The sequence below is a fragment of the Cebidichthys violaceus genome, unplaced genomic scaffold (genome assembly GCF_023349555.1).
Source record: "Cebidichthys violaceus isolate CVI_PGR_0920_01 unplaced genomic scaffold, fCebVio1.0.p SCAF_12, whole genome shotgun sequence".
In the NCBI taxonomy this organism is placed as follows: domain Eukaryota; kingdom Metazoa; phylum Chordata; class Actinopteri; order Perciformes; family Stichaeidae; genus Cebidichthys; species Cebidichthys violaceus.
In genome coordinates, this window is record NW_027176285.1 from 10,971,934 (window position 1) to 10,999,006 (window position 27,073).

Sequence of the window (27,073 nt, forward strand, 5' to 3'; positions counted from 1 at the left end):
TGTAACCCGGGTCAGTCTAAACAGCTGATTATGATCACAGGAAAGTGATACAGAGACGTTCATGATTCACTTCTGTAGTTTTAACATCAATACTGTAGTACACTAAATATTAGTGATTGTGTTCTTTATAAACATGTAACATCGTGTTTTATTGGGCATAAAACCTTCTTGTATAAGTATTCAAAGCTGTCAGCTGAACTGTAACTGATAGTATTCAGTACATTATTAGTATGGCAGTACTGTAAGTAGGATTTGTTGTAGATGGTTGATGTACATATATCTACTGTGAAGCTTGTATTAATGTAGTACATTGTACCAGGTTGTATGTTTCTGTGAAGTAATCAGTAACTAGCTGTTAAATAAATGTGGTGAAGCAGCGTCAAACAGAAATATGCAAGTCAAGTACAAATACATCAAAACTTTACTTTGTTACATTCCACTATGCAGGCTGACGACTGCCAATTTAAAAGTAACTACATTTACTCAAGTATACATTTTAGATACTTGTACTTTACTTGAGTAATTTGTTTTCATTCTGCTTAGTTACTTTATAAATGACAATGTATCAGAGTATTTTACAGTGTAGTATCAGTATTTTCACTGTAACAGTGTATCTTTACATTGCTGTATAAGTACTTTTATTGTAACAGAGTATCTCTACAGTGAGGTATTAGTACTTTTATTGTAACAGAGTATCTTCTCAGTGTGGTAATAGTATTTATACTATAACAGAGTATCTCTACAGTGAGGTATTAGTATTTCTACTATAACAGAGTATCTCTACAGTGTGGTATTAGTATTTCTACTATAACAGAGTATCTCTACAGTGAGGTATTAGTATTTATACTATAACAGAGTATCTCTACAGTGAGGTATTAGTATTTCTACTATAACAGAGTATCTCTACAGTGAAGTATTAGTACCTTTAAAGTGGCCAAATTAAATAGTGAATAGTTAATCTCTTGGTCAGATTGTGCACAGCAGGAATGTAAAGGAGAGGAAAATCATTAAGGTGGGGGGGGGGGGGGGGGGTGAGCACACGGTGAAGGCTCCTAGGGGAGATAAAGAGGGAGGGAAGGAGGGAGGAGGAAGGAGGGAGGGAAGAGGAAGGAGGGAGGAGGAGGGCCGTGCGTGAGGCCGGATTGCGCCACTCTGAACATGGAGTGAATGAATAGATGGCACGGGGGCATTAATGGAGTGGGGGGTTAACTAGAGAGGAAACTCCCACTGAAGGCGGTTCTTCTGCGGACTCGATGTGGAGACAATACCGTGAACGAGCGGAGCGGCGTTTTTCCCACGTTTTCTCTCCGAAAGAAGCTTCTGGATTAAACGGAGAAGAGTTCCCCGGAGGACGGAACCTCTGTTCACCCAGCTTTGACTTCTCGTCCTCGGATAGAACAGAGCTGTTGACCGACGGGAGGTAAAGACCATAACATAATACTGATTCAATCACACGGAAGCTTTATTCTAAGGGTACTTCTGTACTCACCGTCTGTTCTGTGGGGAGATGTTTGTTTGTGGGACAGTTCACTCTGTTTTCTAAGAAATACTTCTAACTTTAAATAACTTATCTAAAGTAAAGAAGAAAGTATATACAAATACGTCATAACAAGTGACGTTAACAGTCTTTGTTAGAGACAGAAGAGTTTTTACTGCAGTAACACTGTACTATTCAAAAAATACTCCATGAGAAGTAAAATCCTGCAGTAGAAGCTTGTTTTGGTAACAATAAAAGTACATTTAATATCTCTCTCTCTCTCTCTCCCTCTCTCTCTCTATCTATCTATCTATCTATCTATCTATCTATCTATCTATCTATCTATCTATCTATCTATCTATCAAAAGGTATTTTTTACAATTCAGGTAGTTTAATCTGCAACAAAGCGTCTTATTTTAAAGATAATCATTTGTTGTAAGAAAAACTACTAACCAGAGGTGGAAAAGAAGTAATACTGCATGACAAAAATACACTACTACAAGTAAAAACCCTGCATTGAGAGTGTTTTGTGGTAAAAGTACACAAGTAGTAGTAGTGTTATAATGAACCCCACTAGTGCAGAACATGTATTTGATACACATTCAGGTAGTTTAACCTTTAATAAGACATAGTATTTTATAAACTGATTGTTTTGTATGAAAATACTAACAAGTGGTGGAAAAGAAGTAATATTACAAGACAGAAATACTCCATCACGTAAGTAAGTACGTGATGGACTTTTACTTAAGTAGTAAGTAAAAGTCCTGCATTGAAGGAGTTTTTTGGGTAAAAGTACACAAGTATTATAGATGCTTAAAGCATCAAAAGTACATCAAAGGTACATAATGTAAAGTAGCCAAAACACTCCATCACTAGTAAAAGCATTCTAAACGTTACTCCAGTATTATTAGGAAAATGTACTTATAGTGTCAAAAGTACTCATGATGTAGAGTAATAACTCCTGTGAAGTATAATTATGCTATTTGATGATTGTTGTTGATTTGTCAACATGTGAACAGTACTTTGATGTTGTACTGGTCGAGATACTTGTTTGACTTAAAGTACGTTTAGCTGATAATACTTCTGTGCTTTTCAATGCAGTATTTGTACGAGTAGTATTGCTACTTTTACCTCGTAGAAAATCATCAAAATACTTCTTCCACCACTGTAAGTACTAGCTGTTTGAGGAGGACATACTTTAAAACAATGTTGTTGGATAGTTTGCTCTTTAGAAATGCATCATAATAAAAAAGTTAAAGTAAATACTTCCCTCTGAGGTGTGGCGAAATATAAAGTATAAGTGGAAATACTTGTGTTAAGTACCTCAACAATTGCAGTACTTTCCCTACTGTTTTTGTTACAGTGTAGTATTTATACTTTTACAAGTAAATGCTCAGAATACTTCATCCATCCTCCAATTTATTCTTATTCATAACCCTAGAGCTTCTTCTTCTTCTGCTTCTTACCATTACATAATGCCCCATTTGCATATTTAAACATAACATTTCAGAAAACGTGTAATACAATAAATACTCATCTTAATGTCAGTAGTAAACTCGTGAAGTTTCATGGTGTTATCTATGAGTTAATTGTTTGACCCTATTCACCTGTAGAGTCTTCTAAATGTCTGTACTTTAACTGAACGTCTCTTTAACTTAAAGGACGTTTTCTCTAAATGGCTTTTTTCTCAGACTCTGATCCAGAAATCTCCACTTCAGTAGCTCTGACATACACCAAACTTTACACTTTCATTCCTCTCTATGTTCTGAAGCTTTCTACAGAAGGGTTTGTTCACACAGCAGTCAGAGACGCATTTATACTACATTTATTAATAAAAAGATGGAGGAAATAGATTTTATTATGGAGATATCATAAATTCTTTAAAAACCTTTAACTCTAATATGTCAACAACATGAAACCAGAATGTTGAACCTGCTTTATCCAAAGTTCAGATTTATGTTCTGGAAATGTATGAAAATTAACATATTTAATAAGATAAAGCCTTTAAAACACACATATTCATAACACTTGTGATACATAACTGTCTGTCTTGATATAAGTAATCGGCTGGTGGATTCTCATTTTGATATCTATCAGTTAAATGTTTTATTTTCCCGTCGTGTGTCGTCTTAATGAACATAATGAAGGTTTTTAATGTCTACACCAGAGCCGGTTCTCTCTTCCTGTTTGTCTGCATCTTGTTTTTCCAGCTCACATGTTTTGTGGCTTCATGAGTCTCCGTGTTAGGACGTGAAAGTATTCAGAGCTGCCAGCCGGCTGCAGAATCTGGTGTGTAGGTGAAGTTTACCAGAGAGGAGGAAAGTTATTCAGAGCTGAGGAGGAGACGGAGCGTTCAAGAGCGTCTGAAATCTGATGCTTCAAACCATTCCTCTCTGTCCAGATGTTGAAATGGTTTAAATCACTGCCTGATGTTCTTAAAACATCATCCGATGACAGCAAGAGGTTTGATTCCCGGGCTTTTGGGAGGTTGCATGTTCTCCTCGTGGCAGTGTGGGTTCTCTCCGGCTTCTCTCCGGATTCCCCCCTCAGTCCCAAGAGAGTTTAGGTTGATTGATGACTCTGGATCGTTCGTAGGTGCAGGATGTGAGTGAACGGTTGTTTGTCTCAATGTGTCGGCTCTGTGAAGGTCTGGAGACCTGACCAGGTGAAGCCAGCCTTCAGGACCCTGACCAGGAGAAGAGGTTAAAGATGAAGGATGACTGAAACGAACGGAACTTGATTGATTGATTTCATCAAGTACGATCAAAATGATCAGTTCAACTGCTGAACAATTTGTTCTTGTAGTTTCTGCAAAAAAAACAAGATGGCGACAGCCAGAACGCCGGTCTGGGGGCTTCAAAACGTTTTCAACATGAAGGTTTCTGTGAAGCTCTTTGATGATTACAAAGAGTCTAATTAATTTAAGTGTGTATTAATAATGTTCTCCATAAACCTGCTAGTCTCGTCATACTGTGTGTGTGTGTGTGTGTGTGTGTGTGTGTGTGTGTGTGTGTGTGTGTGTGTGCAGCATCAAGCTGAAGGACACACTCTGAGGGCTCAGTGATGGCAGCCAACCAGCGTCCATCTTGTTTATCTTGTTTATGAGGCTCATAAGATGATGAAGATGATGATGATGCATTCACTGTCCTCTAACACTCCTTCAGTGTTCACGTCACTTAGCTGAAGTTATCTTCTTCTGATGAATGTTCTGTTTTCTGGAGGAATGTAGAACTCATGAAAGCTTCTTTAGTCTTTAAATAAATCAGTGTATCTTCAAACAGTTCGTATGATATTTATGAAAAGTTACTCTTCATATTTTGTGCTACAAAAGTCCAGCAACACGTTTAAATATCTGCTCTTTACATGAATACAGTCTTTTCAAAATAAACTTCAGTCTTCACAGGAGACTACTTCGTCAGGTTTAGGAAGAGATGGCGGTTTGAAGTGAAGTACTTAAGTACTAATGTTGTGTGATAAATACATCATCATGGTCACGGTGTCATGTTATGAGGAAGTAGTATTTCCTACAGAATGCATACTGCATGTAACAGTGTGTACTTTATAAGCTGCAGTGTGTACTAAAAGTAAGAATAATAAATATGAGATTTGACGCTGTTATTACATTTACTGATATATTGTTTGCATTTGTCTGATGTCACACCTTCATGGTGACTCAGGCAGCAGATGGTCTCTGTGTTTGTTTTAGTCCGTCAGTGTGAGTTTGACACTCGACAGTTATTTAGTAGAAACAGGTGAGATAAAGGGGGGGGGGGGGGGGGGGGGCACAGGTGTGAGCAGCCTGAGAGGAAGCACCAGAGAAACAGTCCTGGTGGCTTTGCATGTTTCCCAGCAGCCACTGTGAACTTAGCAGAGACGCTAATTTTAAAAGTTTAATTTACTAAATGAACATCATGCTGTATTGAAGAAGACTTGAAACTAGATATTGAGACCATAAACTAATGTTTACAATGTTTACTGAGGTAATAAATCAAGAGAGAAGTAGAGTCATTTTCTCATAGACTTCTATACAACCAGAGGAGTCGCCCCCTGATGGACACTAGAGAGAATGCAGCTTTAACACATGAAGCTTTGAAGAACTTTAAAGAACCGGAGGTTGTCTCCTGGTTGGTTTATGTTGGTTTGCCGGTTCCACTCGTTGTCTTGTTTCTTCACAGAACATCGTGTTACTGATGATCAGTGATGTGAAACAAACACAGTCTGCAGTAAATAACCTAAACCATGAATCTGTCTTGTGCCCAGACAGTAAGTGAGGACAACATGTCTCCCCCCCGCTGCCTCCAGCTGCTGCTGTCCTGCATCCTGCTGGTTCTGCTGGTCCAGTTTCCCCAGACTCGGTCCAGACCGGCCACCGAGGATACGGACACAGGTGAGACTCTATTCAGTTTCTGCATGAACAGATGAAGTAGATCTGTTGTTTCAGTCCTCCAGAGGCTCAAACGAGGAAGTCCTGAAACAATTAATCAATTAATTTACAGGCAGAAAATGTACGTGCAACGATTTTGGTAATAAATAGGGGTGTAGCGGTTCACAAAATTCTCGGTTCGGTTCAATACGATACAGTGGTGCCACGGTTCGGTACGTTTTGGTACGTTGTCAGTACAGCAAAAAAGCAGAAATGCCAAATCCTCGCTGGTGAGACTCTCCGTAGGTCTGATAACTCCGCTGGTCACGCCGCTCACTAATCGCTCCATTAACAGCTGTTTCCACCGTAATAATGAGGACTTTAACTGAACAACAGCTGCTAGTAAAGACAACACGGTCAACAACACCTGTAATCAGTTGTCCATGTTGAATTAACCTGGTAGTCGATCGGTAATCAAGACTGTTGTTGTTTGTGAACATTCGGTTACGTGATAGGAGCGTGGCGAATCAGGGAAGGACATCACGTTACGTCGGGTGGGTTGCCATGTTTGAGCGCAGTGGCTCCACCAATTTCAGCTATATTTTTTTTTTTCAAAAGTAATTTAATCTTATTCAAACGTATTGTTCGGTTTGTAATGCCTACCGAACCGTGAGCCCTGTACCGAACGGTTCAATACAAATACGTGTATCGTTACACCCCTAGTAATGAAGCATAAGAAGTTCCTGATCCAGCTTCTCAAATACGACGTTTTCTTGCTTTCTTTGTGTTTTTGTGGTCTAGTCCTTCAGACATGAGGACACCATAAAGTCCAGAGTAACATTTAAAAAAGAACAAAACACACTCATAATAAAACACTTCTTTGTGGTCGGCTATTTGTCCCGCCCCTCCCCCACTGTGATTGGACGGCTGGGTAAAAAAGTGACGAGTTTTAACCAAACTTGAACATTCGTCAAATGTTGTCCTTTTTTACTCTCTAATGGTTAACGTTAAAACTTTATTTACACTCTGATGGTTAACGTTAAAACACAATACGTCTTCAGCGACCAATCAAATACTCTACAACTTTTTGGAAGTAGTTGTATATTAGTGGTAGAAGTAGTCGTGCTTTCATGTAATGTTTATACAAACACCTGTTTTTTTTACCTTTTATTTGTTTATTTAACAAATAAAAATTCTTCGTAGCTGTTAGTTTGGTTTCTGTGCATCAAGAGATGCAGAAAACTATCCCGTACTTTGTAAATACATCTGATTGTGAATACTAAAACTCAACAGTCGTGAAGTGGTGTTTGTGTGTTTGAGGCTCTTTCATGTGTCTGTTCTCAGCTGTGGTCTGCGTTCTTTTAAACTATTATATAAAAGTGTTTCAAACTTTCCAGTGAGACAATGTGTTTAACAGGAAAAGAAGGTTTGGCTGTTTTGGGGCTTTGAGGCATCTGAAACTGGTTAGAGTGATTTTTGATGGCGTGGCTGAGGCTTGGCTCTGGGGTCCTGGTTCTGGTCCTGGTTCCTGGTCTGTGTATCCTGTCCAAATACACGGGACCAGATGCACACAGTCTGGTGTGTTTCGGCCACTCAGACTATGTCATATGAATGTATATCTACCTTCTGTTTGTTAGTTCCAAACATCTGGACTCCAGCTGACGGAGACTCTCCGTGATTCTGTTGTTTTTGAGCCCGTAAAGTCTTGTTTTTCTCTTCAGTCAAGAACTCATCAAATTTAGTCTCTTTTTGATAAACAAAGCCTGCTTTTAATTTCCCACCTCTCTCACTTGGATCCTCTCCTCCCTCTATGCTCTTCGAGAGGATAAACTCAGTTAAATGTTCCTGTAAGTGCCATGAACTCTGTCCCTAAAACCCAGCCCAGTCTAACCAGTAAGCTCTGCTCTTTTTATAAACTGTTTGATGTGTTTAACAGAAGCTGCACATTTGTCATAATCTATATTTTCAGCTCCACAACAGAAGGTTTTGTTTTTCCAGAGATTCTCAGTTTTACTCAGTTGCTTGTTTTTGTATCCAGAGTTTCTGCTGTTCACCTTCAGCAGGATCACAGTCATCATGGGGGAGGGTTGTGTTTAAGGGAGGGCTCTCTGAGAAATAAGGGTTCCAAACGTGTTCTTCCTACCAAGAACCCTTTGACTCTGAGCAACCGTGTTTTGAAGGAAGGCTCCTTTGTGAGATTACTGGTTCCATCGAGAACCGCTTTTTGGAGGAAAAGGTTGTTGAAAGGATGGATCCTCCCAGCTCACACCCTCAAAAACTGTGATGGAGAACCAGGATTATTGTGGGTTGAGCTGCACCACATCAGCCCCGGGCCTTTGGAATACAAAAGTGTTTTCAGTAGAACCACCTGGGCGGGTTCTGGATAAAACTCATTATTTAAAGATACTCTGGGGAAGTGTTGTAGTTTTTGAAGTCAGAGAGGGTTCAAAGAAATATTAATAACTGTGGGGGGTCCAGCCCCCCCCCCCCACACACACACACACTGACGTGTGTGTGTGTGTTGCTGTTAATGGCCGGGCTGAGAGGGAGGAGGTCTCTGAAGTTTAGGAAGTGGTCGGTTAGTGAAGCACCGTGCTGTGGCTCTGGTCTGATCTGGGGTCAGAGGCCAGAGGTTAATCCACAAGCCGGTTTCATTGTCTGTCAGAAGAACATCAGAGAGGAAGCCCTGAAACCTGAACACACACCAGCAGAGCTTATGAACAGCTCCTAAACATTTAAACTTCTTTTGTAGCCGACGCAGTGAAATCCTCTGAAGACGAAGAGGACGACGAGTCATCCTCAGAGGAAAACAAACTGTCCAATGAGCTGTCGACGAGCAACGAGAAGCTCCACAGTAAGCCTCCAGCTCTTCTTCTCTCTTTTTCTGTTTGCTTTTGATTGTGACAACACGGAGTCTCTGCAAACACAAGTGACGTTGATGTTTTTGTGCCTCGTCAGCGTCGGCGCCGCGGTGGGTGATGCCGGACAAGATGGAGAAGCAGCTCCACGCCGTTCCCGCCAGCAGGACGGTGAAGTTTCGTTGCCAGGCGACCGGAAACCCGGTTCCCTCCCTGCGCTGGTACAAGAACGGTAAGGTGTTCAGAAAGGACCAAAGAATTGGAGGGTTCAAGGTGAGTTTCAGAGAACAGCAGAAATCCAACCGGTCGTATCTGTGAGTTTTGTTTTTATTTATTATCTCCTCGATCTTTCAGATCAGAGACCACATGTGGACTCTGATAATGGAGTCTGTGGTTCCGTCGGATAAAGGGAACTACACCTGTGTGGTGGAGAACGAATACGGGAGCCTCAAACACACCTACCTGCTGGACGTAGTTGGTAAGAAGTTACACCTGTGAGATTTGGACCACGTCCGTCTCCACGTCCTTTTTTATAAAGATCTCCGTCCACACTAAAACACGGGTCAAGACCAAGACTTTGAGGGGTTAAGATCGGGCCAAGACCAAGACTTTGAGAGGTTGAGACCAAGCCAAGACTTTAAGGGCTGGAAACAAAGTCAAGACCAAGACTTTTAAGGGTTGTAATTGAGTCAAGACCAAGACCAGAGTGTCTAGGAGAAGAGACAAAGCCAAGACCATGAGAGGTTGAGACCAAGGAAAGACCAAGACCAGAGTGTCTCCAGACCAATTCAAGACCAAGACTTTGAGGGGTTGAGGTTAAGCAAAGACCAAGACCAGAGTAGCTTGAGATCGAGACACCACCTAGACTTTGAGGGATTGATTCCGAGACGAGGCCTTCAAAAAGACCTTTCTGTCTCTGTTGTCAGAGAACACCAAGAAGCTCTGTGTTTGGATGAAAAAACAGGAGAAACTTGTGGACTAAACTGAGACTAACCCTGATGATGGTGAATGAACGTGTTGCTGGTTTACCTCTAACTCTTTCTTTTCAAACTCTCCTCTGCAGAGCGTTCTCCTCACAGACCGATCCTGCAGGCCGGTCTGCCGGCGAACCAAACGGCGATTGTCGGTCGTAACGTGGAGTTTGTGTGTCGAGTGTTCAGCGACCCGCAGCCTCACATCCAGTGGCTCAAACACATCACCGTCAACGGCAGCCGAGAGGCTCCGGACGGACACCCGTACGTCCTCGTCCTCAAGGTTTGTCCTTCCAAATGTTCAGAATTCAAACTGATTTACACCCAGTAGCTCACAGGTAAAGAGCTGCAACCAAGTGGATGTGTTTTTTAGTTAACCTGCATTATTTTACTGATTACTTGCTCTATAAATGTCTTGAAATAGTGAATAATGCTCATCAACTGTTGACCAGCAGTTAAAAACGCAAAGATATTTAGTTTTAAAAGCAGCAAATTGTCACAAATCAATATCTGGAAGTCGAGAATTTTTGTCGTTTTTGCTTCAAAACAACTTAAACAATCAAATCAAAAGTTAATCTGAAATATGGTGAATGAATCCGACCCCACACTCGATCAACATGCCGTTTGATAACAATGTAAAGTTAGAATACTCTTATAATACAATGAGTGTCAACAATAAACTAGCTGAGAAGATTTAGTTAAATATCAATAAATGATAATAGCTAAATGGTGAAAGTAGCTCTGTGCTTGTGGCTATGTTTTTGTTTGTCTACCAGCGATTTACCTTTGTTTTATTTAATCATTTTGAGAGAAGACTGAAGAGATAAAATCATCCAGTGTTTCACAAGATAATTGCAAAATTAAACATGATTTTTGTTTCTCAGAAATGTGTTTTTTGATTCGAGACTCCTCGATTGAAACATTGTCATACCTACAAAGGATTGTCAGGTACATGTACAAACAGTTTTATTTTGGAAGTCATGTTCGCAACTTCCTGTTGATTGAGTGTGATTTGGAGGTTCTGCAGATGTTTCAAAGCACTCAGACCATGAAAATAGAAGAACAGAAGTACAAAAGAAAATGGCGATTATTGTGATTTGTCATGGTAACACGTGTTAACCCGCTCGCTGGGAAAAGAACGGACGCAGCTCTGGCTAGTTGGTGGAGGTTCAGACACTTTTTCTGTAACCAGCGTTGCATTAAAGCATGGTGGAATTGGCACGCTAGCTAACTAGCTAACTAGCTTTAAGGCGTGGTGGAATCAGGCGGCAACCTTCTTGTCCAAAAACGGAAGTTAGCCCGCTAAGTAAAAATGGCCGCCGCTCTGACCACCCTGCTACGTTGATTTGAAGGGGTATTTTATTTCTACGACTCAGACTTCCCTAAAATCTTTACCAGCTAAGATGTTCCTTCAGTTTTAATGGTGCAACTTAAAAAATATTTCACACTTGAAGTGTAATATCCGCTCAGTACCTCTTCAGTAAGAGTCTGTTTATAACTGAGGGGCAGCGGCGTGTCAGGAGGAGCTCTGCCGTGATTCAACGCTATAAAAGTGAAGCGTATTTGTTACCTTCACTCGTGGTGTCTTCTCACTGCATGAGTTCTGTTTCATGTGTCTCTGACTGAGCGGATTCAAACCACATCTGTTGTGGACTTGTGATGAAAGACACTCGTGTGGTTTGTTGTGTCAGGCGCGCTGCCAGCAGCGCGGCACAGATTACTATCATCTTCCTTTTACAGTCACAATGAAAAGAAACAGTTTAAAAACAGGTATTTAATCCTTTTCTTAACCAGTCAGAGTCTAAAGCTCAGGGGGGTGAAGGTGCTGCACAATATTAGCAGGAAATAAACAAATGAATGAATAAAATAAAAGTAATCAAAACAGAAAACGATGCAGATTCATGCAGAAGCAGCTTCAATGTTTTCAATGCATCAGAACTACTTTCTCCTTCTTTAATGCGCAGTTGCTCCACTTTAATTATTCTGACATCATGACAGCAGCATTTAAAGGTGCCCCATTGGAGTTTTTCTTGTAAACAAACTAAAGTTATTTATGCACTTCCCTTCTCCAAAAAAAACATTTGCACAGCAGATTTTTGTGACTGTTTTAAGTCTTTCGTTGTTTACGGCCACGTTTATGAGCTTGCAATCTTCTTCTTCTCTGCTTTTGTTGTTGCGTCACTTTGCTCGTTAGCGCCACCAGCTGTTCAGTGGAACAACAGCATATCAGGGTCATTGTAGGTAAACAAAACAAAACTATAAAGCTATGGGGGGGGGGGGGGTAATATTGCGTAATTAAACTTTATGAGAATTTATATGGTTTCTCGATAAAAGAAAACATCTTTTTCCTGCAAAGTTGTGACTAGTCTACTACTTACTTACATTTTTTCTCTGAATATCACCCCCTCCCCCGACTCTTTAATATAGTTTCTAACCTACGGTGTTGTGTGTGTGTGTGTGTGTGTGTGTGTGTGTGTGTGTGTGTGTGTGTGTATATATATATATATATATATATATATATATATATATATATGTATGTATATACACATATCTGTGTTTGTAAAGATGAACGTCTTCAGTGGGAAGCTGGAGCTGAGAGCCGCAAACAGGAAGTCAGTCTTTTTATCTTGTAAATTAACTCTTTTTATTTCACGTGACATTTCTGCGTTTCTCTTCCAGACAGCGGGTTTGAACACGACCGATAAAGAGATGGAGGTTCTGACTCTGAGGAACGTGACTCTGGGCGATTCGGGCGAATACACCTGTCTGGCGGGGAACTCCATCGGCGTCTCTCATCACTCGGCGTGGCTCACCGTCGTCGATGGTACGGTATGACATTCTGGAGCTCCTCCTGCAGGAACCGTCCACCATATTGATTTGTTCTCTCTCTCTCTCTCTCTCTCTCTCTCTCTCTCTCTCTCTCTCTCTTTCTCTCTCTCTCTCTCTCTCTCTGGTCTCAGACTTGCCTCCCGCCCCGCTGCACTCTCAGACGTACCTGGAGATCTTCATCTACTGCCTGGGCTTCTTCATCATCATCACCCTCATGGCCACGGCGGTCGTCTGCAGACTCTGCTGCGCCCCGAAGAAGAGCGACTTCAGCAGCCAGCTGGCCGTCCAGAAGTTAGCCAAGAGCCTCCCTCTGAGGAGACAGGTAGCGTCCTCTCTCTCTCTGGCTTGTTCCACTTCCTGTTTGTTACTGCTGGCTGGAGTAAAACCAACAGACACACATTCACATCAGGACTAAACTACACTTTGTCTGATTCACACTCTTTGTTTAATAAAACATTCTGGGGTTAAAATCTCATTATAAAGTATTTCACATGTGTTTTCAATAACACATGCAGAAAACAAGGTTGCGATTTATCAAACATGTATCTCTTCTAGATGTCTGCTTTACCTGTTCAATAATAAATGAGGTGATAAAAACAGTCAGGAACGTTTATTAAAAGCACAAATCAACTCTTCTCATGATTTATAGATCTTTTTTTTTAAAGTTGGTTCCCAGAAAAAGGAGTTTTAGAAACACATTTTTTTGGAGTTTTGTGTCTTTGATGAAAAAACACAAAACAACAGAGTCTCTTCTCCCTTTGCAGGTGTCGGTCGAGTCCTCGTCCTCCCTCCAGTCGGGGATGTGTTTGATGCGTCAGTCTCGTCTCTCCAGCGGCACCACCACCATCCTGACGGGAGTGTCGGAGTACGAACTCCCCTACGATCCCGCCTGGGAGCTTCCTCGTGACAGGTACGATATTCTGCAGGTTCAACCCTACCGGAGAGCTTCATGTTTCTGTTACACCCAGGAGACAACCTCCGGTTCTTTATGTGTTAAAGCTGCATTCTCTCTAGTGTCCATCAGGGGGCGACTCCTCTGGTTGTATAGAAGTCTATGAGAAAATGACTCTACTTCTCTCTTGATTTATTACCTCAGTAAACATTGTAAACATGAGTTTATGGTCTCAATCTCTAGTTTCAAGTCTTCTTCAATACAGCATGATGTTCATTTAGTAAATTATGATCCATTTAGAGTCAAACAGACCATAAAGCAGGGGATGCTTTAGGGGCGGGGCTACGCAGTGATTGACAGGTCTCTACCACTTCTTATACACGGTCCGTGGTTTCACCTGATTCTGGTTTATTTCCTGTATTTAGTGACTGACTGCAGTCTCTCAGTGCTTCAGCCTTCAGTTAGTCCTGTTTCTGCTGCTGTCTTCATGACAAATTATATCTGTCTACCAAGTGGCAATAAAAGTGCCGCCAGTAGATCCTCAGAAACCCACAGAACGGTTTGTAACGGCTTCTAATTTCTACTCCTTCTACTTGTGTGGCCGTCCTCGACCTCGTTGCTTCTTTTAAAATACACAAGTCTTGTTTCACCAAAAACACATTAATCAAGCAAGAACGTTTTAACGCGACGTCGTCTGACGAGGTTCTGTGGTGGCTAGTTAAATTTAAAAAATCCTGTTATCCTTGAAGATAATGTGAACGACGTTTATTCTATCTGAATAAAAAATTAAAAGATTTCCATCGTGATAACTTAACAAAGGTATTGACATTCTTTTCAGTTCTTTTAATAGAATTAACCCTTAATTCTAACCAAACCAGAGTATGTGATTGTTTGAACGGTGGAAAGACTTTCATGAGTTTTATTTAGTGTCTGTTGACTTTAAATAAAATGTGTTTTCCAACATGGTGAAATTACAGTTTTTGTCAATGGAGTCTAGTGTATTTGGCGAGAGCGATAAAGCTGCTGTTTCTGAGTAAACAAACAGGATTTTACTCTTTAACAACAAGTCAGACACCAATAACAATCTGATCTGTAGTTTTTAGCTTCTACTTTATATTTCTAACCTATTTTCATGTCGGTAACATGTTGGTAACATGCCTAACGTATTGATAACATGTCGGTAACATGTCTAACGTATTGATAACATGTTGGTAACATGTCAGTAACATGTCAGTAACATGTCTAACGTACTGATAACATGTCAGTAACATGTCTAACGTACTGAGAACATGTCGGTAACATGTCGGTAACATGTCTGTTGCATGTCGTCCTCAGGCTGACTCTGGGGAAGCCTCTGGGTGAAGGATGTTTCGGTCAGGTGGTTCTGGCTGAAGCTGCCGGGGTCGACAGAAACAAACCGACGCGTCTCTCTAAGGTGGCTGTGAAGATGCTGAAAGGTGAGAGCTGCTTTCTAAACTGAATGACGTTGTCGGTCGCATTTGCATATTTAAACATAACATTTCAGAAAACTTGTAATGGAAAAGCAATTGTCTTAATAAAAGTAATCAACTGGGGAAGTTTCATGTTGATAATTATTAGTTAAAGATTCTTTTAGTATATTATTATCTATAGTCCAGATGTTGATCCTCTCACTCTCTTCACATGAGAGTCAGAATGATTTGATCTGAGGCCGTCTTGTTGTCGTGTGCAGCTGATGCCACAGAGAAGGACCTTTCTGACCTGATCTCCGAGATGGAGATGATGAAGATGATCGGCAAACACAAGAACATCATCAACCTGCTGGGAGCGTGCACTCAGGGCGGTGAGTGTGTTCACGAATGAGCGACGACCTGTCGGTGTTGATGTGTGTTATCCAGATGTTAACGGTCGACCTCGTCCGTTAGGCCCCCTGTACGTGGTGGTGGAGTATGCCTCGCAGGGGAACCTGAGGGAGTTCCTCCGCGCTCGCCGACCGGTCGGGTTGGAGTACTGGAGCGGGCCGAGGCAGGCGTCTCTGGGAAGTCTGGAAGTCAGGGAGCTGGTGTCGGCTGCGTACCAGGTGGCCCGAGGGATGGCCTACCTGGCCTCCAAGAAGGTCAGTCAGTGTGAATCTGAAACGCCCCGTCAGTAAACCTCTGAGCCCCAAAACCCGCTGGCTAGATTGAAAAGCATGTTTTCTTTAAACCATCGCCAAAACTACACCGTTTTTCACAGACAGAAACTGTAAAAAACATAATTATTGTCAGATTTTCATCTCCTTGAACACACCATGTGTGACGAACGCTTCCATCAGAGAAAGCAACTGAAACTCTCATTGATGACTCATTTAAAATCTCTCCTCAAATAAACCGTTTGTTTTAACCAGATTGTGTAAAAACATTAAATTGTGAGCTCCTCAGTGAAACTATGAAGTCACGATTGATTCATTTTAGACTAACAGTCATGTGACATCAAATCAGAGAAACTTTGACTGAACTTCAGGAAGTGAACACAGAGCAGAGAGGAGAGGGTTAAATTAAATTAATTAATAATTATATTTCAATTAGCCTTGGCACCGTTAAGTGGCTGATGTATGGAAAGCCAAAAGTGACATTAAAAGCCTCTATTTTCACCCGATTTAAAAAATAAAATAAAAATGTGTTTTAAGAAGTGATTTACAAGAGAATATTATTAACAACCTGACACATTCTGCTGAGCTGCACCTCTTCATGTTTCCAGCTTTCAGACGATGAACCTCTTCTATGTGGCGTCTTCTATTGATCTGCCCCCCCCCCCCCCCCTATATATGAACCAGGTGTCCATGGAGATGATGTAACGCTGCTGTGTCTCCTCTCAGTGTATTCACAGAGACCTGGCGGCCCGGAACGTGTTGGTCACAGAAGACGACGTCATGAAGATCGCTGACTTCGGTCTCGCCCGAGACGTCCACCACATCGACTACTACAAGAAGACCACCAATGTAAGACTGAGCATCAGCTGACTGGCGTCTTCATGTCTTCATGTCTTCATGTCTCCATGTCTTAATGTCTACATGTCTTAATGTCTACATGTCTTAATGTCTTCATACCTTCATGCTTTTTCATGTCTCCATATTTTCATGTCTCCATGTCTTAATGTCTACATGTCTTAATGTCTTCATACCTTCATGCTTTTTCATGTCTTCATGTCTACATGTCTTAATGTCTTCATACCTTCAGGCTTTTTCATGTCTTCATGTCTCCATGTCTTCATGTCTTAATGTCTTCATACCTTCAGGCTTTTTCATGTCTTCACGTCTCTATGTCTTCATGTCTACATGTCTTAATGTCTTCATACCTTCATGTTTTTTTATGTCTTCATGTCTTCATGTCTCCATGTCTTAATACCTTCATGTTTTTTTGTCTTCGTGTCTTCATGTCTCCATGTCTTAAGGTCTTCATGTCTTAATGTTTTTTCATACCTTCATGCTTTTTCATGTCTTCATGTCTACATGTCTTAATGTCTTCATACCTTCATGTCTTAATGTCTTCATACCTTCATGTTTTTTTATGTCTTCATGTCTTCATACCTTCATGTCTTAAGGTTTTTTATGTCTTCATACCTTCATGTTGTTTTATGTCTTCATGTCTTCAGGGTCGTCTCCCAGTGAAGTGGATGGCACCAGAAGCTTTATTTGATCGCGTCTACACGCATCAAAGCGACGTGTGAGTTTCAGCTTTAAAGACTTGTGTTTTAATTTATCTGTAGTTGTTGTTTGTTTTGTTTCAGGCATTTAATAATATAATATATAAGTCTGAATATTAATCAGATGAGTCACGACGACGACTAATGGAGATATTCATATTCATATGAGTTCATCTGCTGGTTGTTTTTGTTGTTTGCTCTGTAAAAAAAAGAAAAAGCTCATCAAAGCTTCACAAAGTCCAAGAAAATATCTTCAAATGTCCCAAAGACGTTTAGTTCACAAGAGAGAAAAGCATCAAATATTCACATCAGAGAAGCTGGAACAAGCTAATTTTTTTGCTGTTTTTTACCTGAAAAACGACTCAAACGATGAATCAAACATGGCTGTTGATTGATTAAGAGATGGATCAACTATTGTTTCTATTTGCATAAATTAATAAATAAAGAAAATACAGTGAATCTTGCTTAGTAAGCATCATGATGCAGCAGTCTCTTACAAAATTATACAAATGTATCCTGAATTCCATCAAACAATGTGGTTAAAATAAATGTTAAACATGTGATGATGATTATCGGTGGCTTTCCTCTCTCTCTCTGATGACGGCCATGTTGTTCATCATTGTTCAGGTGGTCGTTTGGAGTCTTGCTGTGGGAGATCTTCACCCTCGGGGGGTCTCCGTACCCTGGAGTCCCCGTGGAGGAGCTCTTCAAGCTGCTGAAGGAGGGACACCGCATGGAGAAACCCTCGGCGTGCACCCAGGAGCTGTGAGTCCACATCGAAAACCTGGTCCTCAGAGCGGAAACGTAGACCGTACATAGACTTTGAGTCAGTCCTACAATGACAAACAAGAAGTATAAATGTTCTCGTGTTCCTCTGAGATGAGACGTATTGATGTTATTGTTGTTTTTATATATCATATCTTGTTAAAATACTTTGTCATCAATATTACGTAGTCATATCTTATGTATATTACTAAACAAAGATCAGAGAACATCTCGTCTGAAGGACAAACTGGTGAATAAGTGTTGATGTCTGCTGCTGGTTATTGTGTCTTCAGGTATCTGATGATGAGAGACTGCTGGAACGCCGTTCCGTCTCGCAGACCGACGTTCTCACAACTGGTCGAAGACTTGGACCGCATTCTTTCTCTCATGGCGAACCAGGTAACGTGTTCATCAAGATACCTCCATTCAATTCATTAGAAGTTAATATTGATTAGACATCGACTACTTCAGCACATTCAGCATTGAGCCTCATTCACCAACTGTTCTCAAGAAGAAACTTTTAAGAAGAAATACAATTTTCACCGATGTTTTCTTATTTGGGATTTCTTAAAGCTGCATTCTCTCTAGTGTCCATCAGGGGGGCGACTCCTCTGGTTGTATAGAAGTATATGAGAAAATGACTCTACTTCTCTCTTGATTTAATACCTCAGTAAACATTGTAAACATGAGTCTATGGTCTCAATCTCTAGTTTCAAGTCTTCTTCAATACAGCATGATGTTCATTTAGTAAACTATGGTCCATTTAGAGTCAAACAGACCATAAAGCAGAGTATGCTTTAGGGGCAGGGCTACACAGTGATTAACAGGTCTCTACCAGAGACGTATACAACGTCTCTATATCACTCCTCCTCAGTCCATATATGGTCACTTCCTGTTCACTGGTTGCAAAAAATACCGTAATGGCGAAGGCCGTAATCCAAGATGGCGACTACTAAATTGCAGTCGACCTCACAATGACTATGTCCACTTCTTATAGAGAGTCTATGGTTAGCCTGTGTCGCCCACCGTAGCAAAGTGTTAATTCCATCAGTTAATTGTATTTTTATAAAGAAAATCCAGTAGTTTGGGCTGAAAACGGCTAAAAATGGCTGCAAATGTTCCCTGGGACACTCTGACTTGCGGCTGAAATCTCTGAGGTTTGGAGTTTTGTTTCAGCGTTACAAGTCTGTTCATACCGTCCGATATCTAATCCTGTGATTCTGTCTCTGCAGGAGTACCTGGACCTGGCCGCTCCTCTGGTCCAGTATTCTACGGTCGCCTCCTCCTCCGACTCGGCTCATTCCTGTAGCTCCACATAGGCGTCCTGGGACCTTTTCTTTTTTTTGCATTCCTGGATCGCCTTCAGCCTGTTTCCTCTGCTGCGCCGGGCGGCGGCGGTCTCAGACGAGGCCGGAGGAGACTCAGAAGAAACCGCCTCACTGTCGTCCATCAGCGGCCGCCTGATGTGAAGAACAGCTGGACTGAGCTGGACTCCCCAGTTAGGCCTCAGGAAGCAGCATCTCATTCATAAAGACTAAGTTCACCTGAGAGAGGACTGTGAGAGCTGCTGCTGTGCTGCCCATTGCATCAGTGCTTTGGTTATGTTAATAATAATAATAATAATAATGTGTGAATATTGTAAATAATAGTTTGTGTTATGTGGAAGACCAAACTGGATTTAAAAGAAAAATACGAAATGAAAGGGAAAAGTAAATAAAGGGAGAAACAGATGAATGAATCAAATACACAAAAAAAATATAAATAAATCTGTAAATGTGTAATAAAATTAATTATACTCATTTATAGATTTATTTCTTTGTGCTTTTGTTTTCATTAATTTATTTTGCACCAATATTTCATGTATTTTTCTCTACAGTAAAGTCACATTGCCAAAGATGACGTACACGTCAACATTGCACTTATCCTCCCGCTGATTACAGCCCGCCATTTTCAGAAAATGCTTCTAGTTGAATGTGTAAAATTAACTGATTAACAACAGTATTAAAATTCTTTTTTGAATTTTTACTCCGGTTGAGACATTGTTGTGATTAAATGGACAAAAGGCGTCATTTTCTCTCTTTGACAAACTCTTAGCTGTGTCCTCACTTTGTAGTTAAAAACGTTGGGTCCTCACGATGTAGCAAGTACAAGACACACACACACACACACACACACACACACCTTCCTCTAGCTGGTTTTCTCTGCAGAGCCTGAATCAGCGTTTCCTTCCCACAGAGAGGAAACGTTGTGTGTTACGTTGGACAGGAGGCTCCTGTGAACGTCCATCATGCACTTCTGTCTCTGACATCTTATTCCCTCTGCAGCCGCTGGCTGGCTTTACAAATCATACTAAATCAGTTAGAACGGCCTCTGGCTCTCTTCGTCCTTCTGCTTCCTGTTTTCCAGCAGTAAAAACATCCCTGATGATCTGAATCATTTCCAGAGAAAACTTCTTGTTCTCTGTAGAAAAGATGCTGCAGATGTTCAGTAAACTTCTATCGTGCCAAAACATTCTAACATCAATATAATAACTTGGTCTGAGCTTCAAACTATGGGCTCTCATCATCCCTCTAGTCATATGCACTCATTACATGCATAGTGTCTTTTCAAAATAAACTTCCATCTTCACAGCAAGTTAGGATTAGGCAAAAAAAACACTTGCTTGAAGAAATTGTTCAACCCTGAGGGGAATACGTTTACTCCTTTTCAAGATGTTCCGATTGAGTCCTCTCTCTCATATACAATCAATATGAAGCTACAGCCAGTTAGCTTAGCTTAGCTTAGCTTAAGATAAAGACTGGAAACAGCTAGCCTGACTGTCCAGAAGTAACAAAATCCATCTAAAGCTCACAGATAACACTAAAATATATGTGCAAAAAACATTTTATGTTATGGGGGGTTATATGTTGAAGTATGTCTTGGTCAGTTCAGTGAAAACTAGACAAAACGGTGATGATTTAACTCTCTACAAGAAACATAGTTGTTAACAACTTAAACTTTGAAAAAACATTTGTTTGGCCCAAATTGTTAAATCTGTAAAACAATTACTTATAAGTACTTTTGATCTCAGTCTCAAGTTTGAGCTCCATGTGGGATATTTTGTTTAATTTAATTTAGTTTTGTCATACTTTATTTTTATTTAGTTTGAACTGACAGTTCCTTCTGGAGATAAAGTCATAAAACAATCTCACTACATGTTGTATGATTGTGCTTTTTTCTTCAAACTCAATCAAACCTCATCTTCAGCCTAAAGATGTGAAAACGTCCTCCGTGCTTCACACTTTTATTCCTAAATATCATTAAATTAAAACGTTTTTTAACTTCTGCTGCAGAATTTAAACTTTGCTTCCTCATTTAAAACTTCAGTCAACAGCAGCGTGTTTGTCTCACAGCTGCAGCTTTTATCGGCTCTACTTCCTGGAAATGTTAACACGTGAAGCAGTGACTCCTGGGGGGGGGGGGGGTGTGTCTCTCTCTCACCTGCCTGATGGGAGTTAATGGGCCATAAAGGAAGTTACGTGTCGGCCATTAGCCGAGCGACAGATGGCCGAGTGAGAGACATCAACACCTCCAGCATCGAACCGACGAGTCTGAACAAACACTCAAGATATTAAACTGTTTCACTGTTTCTGGTCACGTCCATCAATCACTGACCATCTTTTTACAAACAAAACTCACATTTTTCTTTGTTTCATTCTCAGTCTGGAGAGTTTCAGAGCCATCAGGTCCTCCTGCAGACTGTCAGACTGAACTCTGATCAACAACGCTGCTGTGTGACCCGTCAGGATCAATAAGTATGAATATAAAGACACCAGTTTTAATGACTCGGTAAATAGAAAAATGCTATATTATCACGAGGAGAAAGTCTGAGGTCTGTTCATCGTTGATGCTGCAGAGTGAAAGAAGTATTCAGATCTTTTACTTCAGGAATAATATCAAATACTCTGTTACAAAGTCCTGCTTTCAAAATCATACAGAGATGAAAGTAGTATTATCAGCTTCATGTACTTAAAGAACTAGCAGTACTGATACAAAAGTTCTCATTGTGCAGTAAAATGTCTCCAACGTTAAGGTACTTCATTACATTCAAAATCTTAAGTACAAATACAGAAGAGTTATCAGTAAATTGTCCATAAAGTATCAGTAGTAAAAGTACTCATTGTGCAGTAAAAGTACTCATTGTTCAGTAAAATGTACTTAAAGTATCAGTAGTAAAAGTACTCATTGTGCAGTAAATTGTACTTAAAGTATCAGTAGTAAAAGTACTCATTGTGACTGATGTGTGATGTGACATTATTAGATAGTTAATACTGAAGCATCATTGTCAGAGAAAGCATGTTACTGCTTTAACTGTCGCTGCCGCAAGGAATTGTGGGACAGCATTATCTCCTTTCCTTTGGTAAAAAAGGTCTAATCCCAGTGTCCTTCCCTAAGGCCTTAAACCCTGAACCCTCAGGGACCAAACTGACGTGTGAGAGTGTGTGAGAGTTTAAAATGGTGTAAACACGAATGGGACAATCTCTTGGTTGTATTTTTTTACTCCCTGATTTGAACGTCCTCCGGGGTCTTTCCTCACAAGATGAGATGGCCTTAAGGGGGGACGTTGGTACCGGGCCTCAGACTCTCTGGACCTGCGAGTCTCCATCTGCCCTCAGACTCACCTCACCTGTCTCAGTCACATGACTCTCTCATTCACCTGCTCACCTGTTTCCACTTTCCTTCATCAGCCGTGTCAGCAGCCTCCTTTTCTCCAGATCCTGAACGTTGTTGATGCCTCTCAGTCATCTGGACCTGAACCTGATTCTGTTCCTTCGTACCCGTTCCTGGACTCTGACTTGGTACCTGGTTCCTGATCTGCTCACCTGTCGTCCCCTCTGGACTTCCTGTTCCTTCACCTCAAAGTAAAATATCATTCGTTCTACCTGTGTGCATGGGTGGCTTATGAGACAATACAGCAGGACACACAGACACAAAGACTCTTTTTGTGGTTGTTTTGTATCTCTTTGTAGTCGCTACTCATCTCTCTGTGATTTTATGTCTCTTTGTAGTCATGTTAAGTCTCATGTTAAGTATTTTTTAAGTTGTGTTGAATCTGAAGTTGTTTAGAGTCTTTGTAGTAGTTTCATGTCTCTTTGTAGTAGTTTTGTGTCTCTTTGTAGTAGTTTCGTGTCTCTTTGTAGTCTTTTTGTGTCTTTGTAGTTGTTTGGTTCATAGTTTTGTGTCTCTTTGTAGTAATAATTATAATAACTATTGTGCTTTGACAGACGAGGATCAGGATACAGTACAAGGCCAAGGACAGAAAGCCAAAGAAAACCAAAAAACTAAGTTAAAATGTAAACACAAATAAAACAGCACATTAGCTAAAACAATAAAAACATAATAATACAATAAATTCAAATAAAATGACATCATCATCACGTCATCCAGTCGCTTTATGTCTCTGTGACATGTTGTAATTCCACTCCTCCCTCTAATGCAGTAAATTCACTGGTCATGACAAAACTATAAGTAGCATAAAATAGAAATACTTCAGTACTTTCACTTTTACATTACTTGAGTAAATGAGTGCTTATTTACTTTCCACCTCTGTTATTCAAACACGAGAACAGTTTATGGGCAGCTGGAAAAAAAGGTCAGTCATCAGTTTAAAAACAAAGTAAGATGATATTTGTATACACATTAACACCACCTGCTGGTTCTTCTACAAGCTACACTAATAAAGTTTAAAATGAAATTTATTCTTCACCTTTCAAATAAACAATCTTTTTGACTTAATGGTGCATATTGTATAATTATTTATTTATTAGAACTAGAGGAAGAAAGGAGTTTACTATTCCTTCTTACAGGAATACATTTTTACTACAGTAGAAGTAGTATTATAAGAAGTCTGTTTATTTTACATTTAACTGTATTATTACTGTATGTGTGTACTTATACAACACACATACTGTTTGTTTTGATCAGATAAAGAATAATCACACGTGCCAGAAATCATATGACATCATTTATTTCTAACACAAACCAGCCTTTTATGTTTGTTAACTTCTCATTCAAACATCTCACACAACTCAAACTATTAAAGTGATCTCAGACCAGCAGTTCGTCCTCTTAACAGGAGACATGAAGACGCTCCGCGACCAGCGGGGAACGTTTTCAGGACCTCCTTGGCCTCTCTTCCCTCTCTCACTACGTTAAATACAACTCATAAATTAACTTGTTTAAGAAAATAAATATTTAATAATCATCACTGTAAATCGGCCTTTTTTTAAAATGTCGGTAGCAGGTCGGACCGAGCGAATCACCCTAAATAATAATAATCATAATAAGTAATTATTACCCCAATCACCATCTAAAGCTGCACGTCATTGATCTGCATGTGTGATCTACTGTTCGGCTCTGCCCCCCCCCTCCACGTCGTCCACAGACCTCTTCCTGGCGAACAGGTGGGTCGGGTCTCGGCCCCTGAAGCCCGGCTGGATGTTGAACACGGGCATGTTCCTCCAGCTGGATGGGTTGTTGATGGCGGCGGAGCCGGAGCCGGCGGCACACGGTTTGTTCTGGACCAGCTGGAGGAAGGTCTCCATGTCAGGGCCCAACCGGGCCACGAGGCCGGTCCTCACCGTCGCCACCGTATCATCGTCGCAGGCCTGCAGCGTCTGCAGCAGAGTGCTGTAGTATCTGGAGGAGCAGGGACAGGAAGTCAGGAATGTGCAGATAGAACTTTATTAAAGTCCATCAGGGGGCGACTCCTCTGGTTGTATAGAAGTTTATGAGAAAATGACTCTACTTCTCTCTTGATTTATTACCTCAGTAAACATTGTAAACATGAGTTTATGGTCTCAATCTCTAGTTTCAAGTCTTCTTCAATACAGCATGATGTTCATTTAGTAAATTATGATCCATTTAGAGTCAAACAGACCATAAAGCAGGGTATGATTTAGGGGCGGGGCTACACAGTGATTGACAGGTCTCTACCAGAGACGTATACGTCGTCTCTACGTCACTCCTCCTCAGTCCTAATATGGTCACTTCCTGTTCACTGGTTGCAAAAAGCAACAACATGGTGACAGACAATATGACGAACTCAAAGCTTCAAAACGTTCACAAACCGATGAGACATCATGACGACTATGTCCATTTCTTATAAACATTGATTGTCTATTGATGGTACAAACAATAACTTGTGACTGTATTTCCGTCTATGTGACGTTATTTTGAGTGTTGATGGAGCTGCTACAATGTTAGCCTAGCCTAGCATCGATCGAACCAAACTCCATTCAGAAAACAAGCGTTTTAAAAGTTGTTTGCTTCTCGTCTTAAAGCCAGACCTAAAAAAAGATTGAAATCTGACTTTTTACAAATCTGTTTCACTATGTCGTTATTACAGCATCCTTTTTTTTTATCAGTTTATCTACTGAGGTGAGACAGGTGTGTGTGTGTGTGTGTGTGTGTGTGTGTGTGTGTGTGTGTGTGTGTGTGTGTGTGTGTGTGTGTGTGTGTGTGTGATCGTGCTCACCTGTTGGGGAAGTGCGTGGGAACCTGCACCACCTCTCCGATGGCGTCAGGGTTGGTTCGAGCCACAGTGCAGATGTCCAGACTGCTGTAACACTCTTCCTGCACCTTTTATAATTAAATACAAAAAGACAGGAACTCAGCGACCAATCAAAAGTGAGGAACTCAGAGACCAATCAAAAGTGAGGAACTCAGAGACCAATCAAAAGTGAGGAACTCAGAGACCAATCAAAAGGCAAGATGGCTGTGGTCACAAACCTCAGCAATCATCCTCTGGAAGATGTTACAGCGACGGATCGTTTGGAAAACCTTCGATGAGATTCCCTGAGAGATGCAGTGAAGACTCTTCTTCACAAAGGTCTTACCCTGAAGAGGGAGACAGGCAGACAGGTGAGACAGGCAGGTGAGACAGACAGGGGAGACAGACAGACAGACAGACAGACAGACCTCTGTGTTGAAGGTGGCAGCTGATTGGAGGAAGAGCTCACAGATCTCGTGCATCCCGTCCGTGTCACAGGTCGAGTTTTCTAGACAAGAGAAGAATCCACAGCCGACGGCCACGGCTCCATTCAAACATCTGGCAACGTCAGCTGCAGACAGACAGACAGACAGACAGACAGACACATATACATTAACATATTTAAACACATGACCAATATGTCAACACAAAAGTTCAGGAAAAGTCCGAACTATCAGCACAAAAACACTGCAAATGTCCTTTAACAATGAAAATATTAAAACGTATTTCAGTCATAAATTCATCTTGTTGAGACTTTAAATATTTTCTTGTTGGTGAAATAAACAAAACCAACGGATGAGGAAGTGTCTGGAGCAATAAAACAAGATGATGTTCTACATTTAGAATCTTACTTCAGTAAGTTAAATAACAACTTTAGTTACTTTTCAGATTATTAAAACTAAATATAATCAAGTAATACATGATATATAATATTATATGTTAAACTACCTAGCTCTGTATTGTACATTTAATTACCCAGAATCCCCCATTATTTACTACCAAAGCAGAAACTGGTCCTGGGGTTCTACAGAAATACGAAAAATATTAAAATTAAAACAAATATAATATTAAAATATTAAAATCTAAAGCAAAAAAGAGAAAAAAAAAAAAAAACGGAGAATTTTCAACCAAAATAACAAAAAACAATAAATTGACAACAATAGAACTACTAATAACAATAAAAACTAAATAATAAATTAAACAAAACAACAAATGACAACAAGTCAAAGAAAACACAAGCAAACTAGTTCATAAAGTCACTAAAATTAAAATGAGCTCAACCTTCACCAGCTGCAACATTAAAGTGATGAACACATGAATGCATAAATAGTTATAATACTATAATATATATATATATATATATATATATATATATATATATATATATATATATATATATATATATATATATATTATTCTGCATGATGAGTAATTTTAATATAAGTATAGAGGGATAAGTTTCTATCGTTCTAATCTCACTTAACGTTCTGCAAACAAACTTTAAATGTGAACCGGAGAACAGAACCGGGACTCACTCGGGCTGTTTGCAGAGAATCGTGCCCGGCGGGGAGCGGCCTCATCCGGCAGCAGCTCGAAGCCCGTGGCGGAGCCGAGGAGGAGGAGGAAGAGCAGCGAGGAGCCGGACGTCATGGTGTCTGTCTGAGAGGAGGAGAGCTGGTCCTGGTCCTGGTTCAGGTCTCTGGTCCAGGATTTATACATCAGGA

At 40.5% G+C, this 27,073-nt stretch overlaps 2 protein-coding genes across 2 annotated transcripts; one reads left to right on the top strand and one right to left on the bottom strand.

Annotated features, from left to right (window-relative positions):
• Positions 1 to 1,158: 1,158 nt before the first annotated feature.
• On the top strand, positions 1,159 to 19,843 carry LOC137869134 (fibroblast growth factor receptor 1-A-like). Its single transcript, XM_068706332.1, has 17 exons — positions 1,159 to 1,417; positions 5,736 to 5,864; positions 8,593 to 8,694; positions 8,799 to 8,971; positions 9,053 to 9,176; positions 9,762 to 9,952; positions 12,349 to 12,493; positions 12,630 to 12,820; positions 13,263 to 13,408; positions 14,726 to 14,847; positions 15,102 to 15,212; positions 15,295 to 15,485; positions 16,227 to 16,349; positions 17,003 to 17,073; positions 17,681 to 17,818; positions 18,112 to 18,217; positions 19,051 to 19,843. The coding sequence occupies exons 2-17, from the start codon at positions 5,756 to 5,758 to the stop codon at positions 19,135 to 19,137; spliced, it is 2,130 nt and encodes a 709-aa protein (XP_068562433.1). The 5' UTR covers positions 1,159 to 1,417; positions 5,736 to 5,755; the 3' UTR covers positions 19,138 to 19,843.
• Positions 19,844 to 23,903: 4,060 nt separating this feature from the next.
• Positions 23,904 to 26,999, bottom strand: stc1l (stanniocalcin 1, like). Its single transcript, XM_068705556.1, has 5 exons — positions 26,885 to 26,999; positions 25,778 to 25,920; positions 25,589 to 25,696; positions 25,335 to 25,438; positions 23,904 to 24,496 (listed from the first exon to the last, which is right to left on the bottom strand). Exons 1-5 carry the CDS (start codon positions 26,997 to 26,999, stop codon positions 24,202 to 24,204), a joined length of 765 nt encoding a protein of 254 aa, XP_068561657.1. The 3' UTR covers positions 23,904 to 24,201.
• Positions 27,000 to 27,073: the final 74 nt, after the last annotated feature.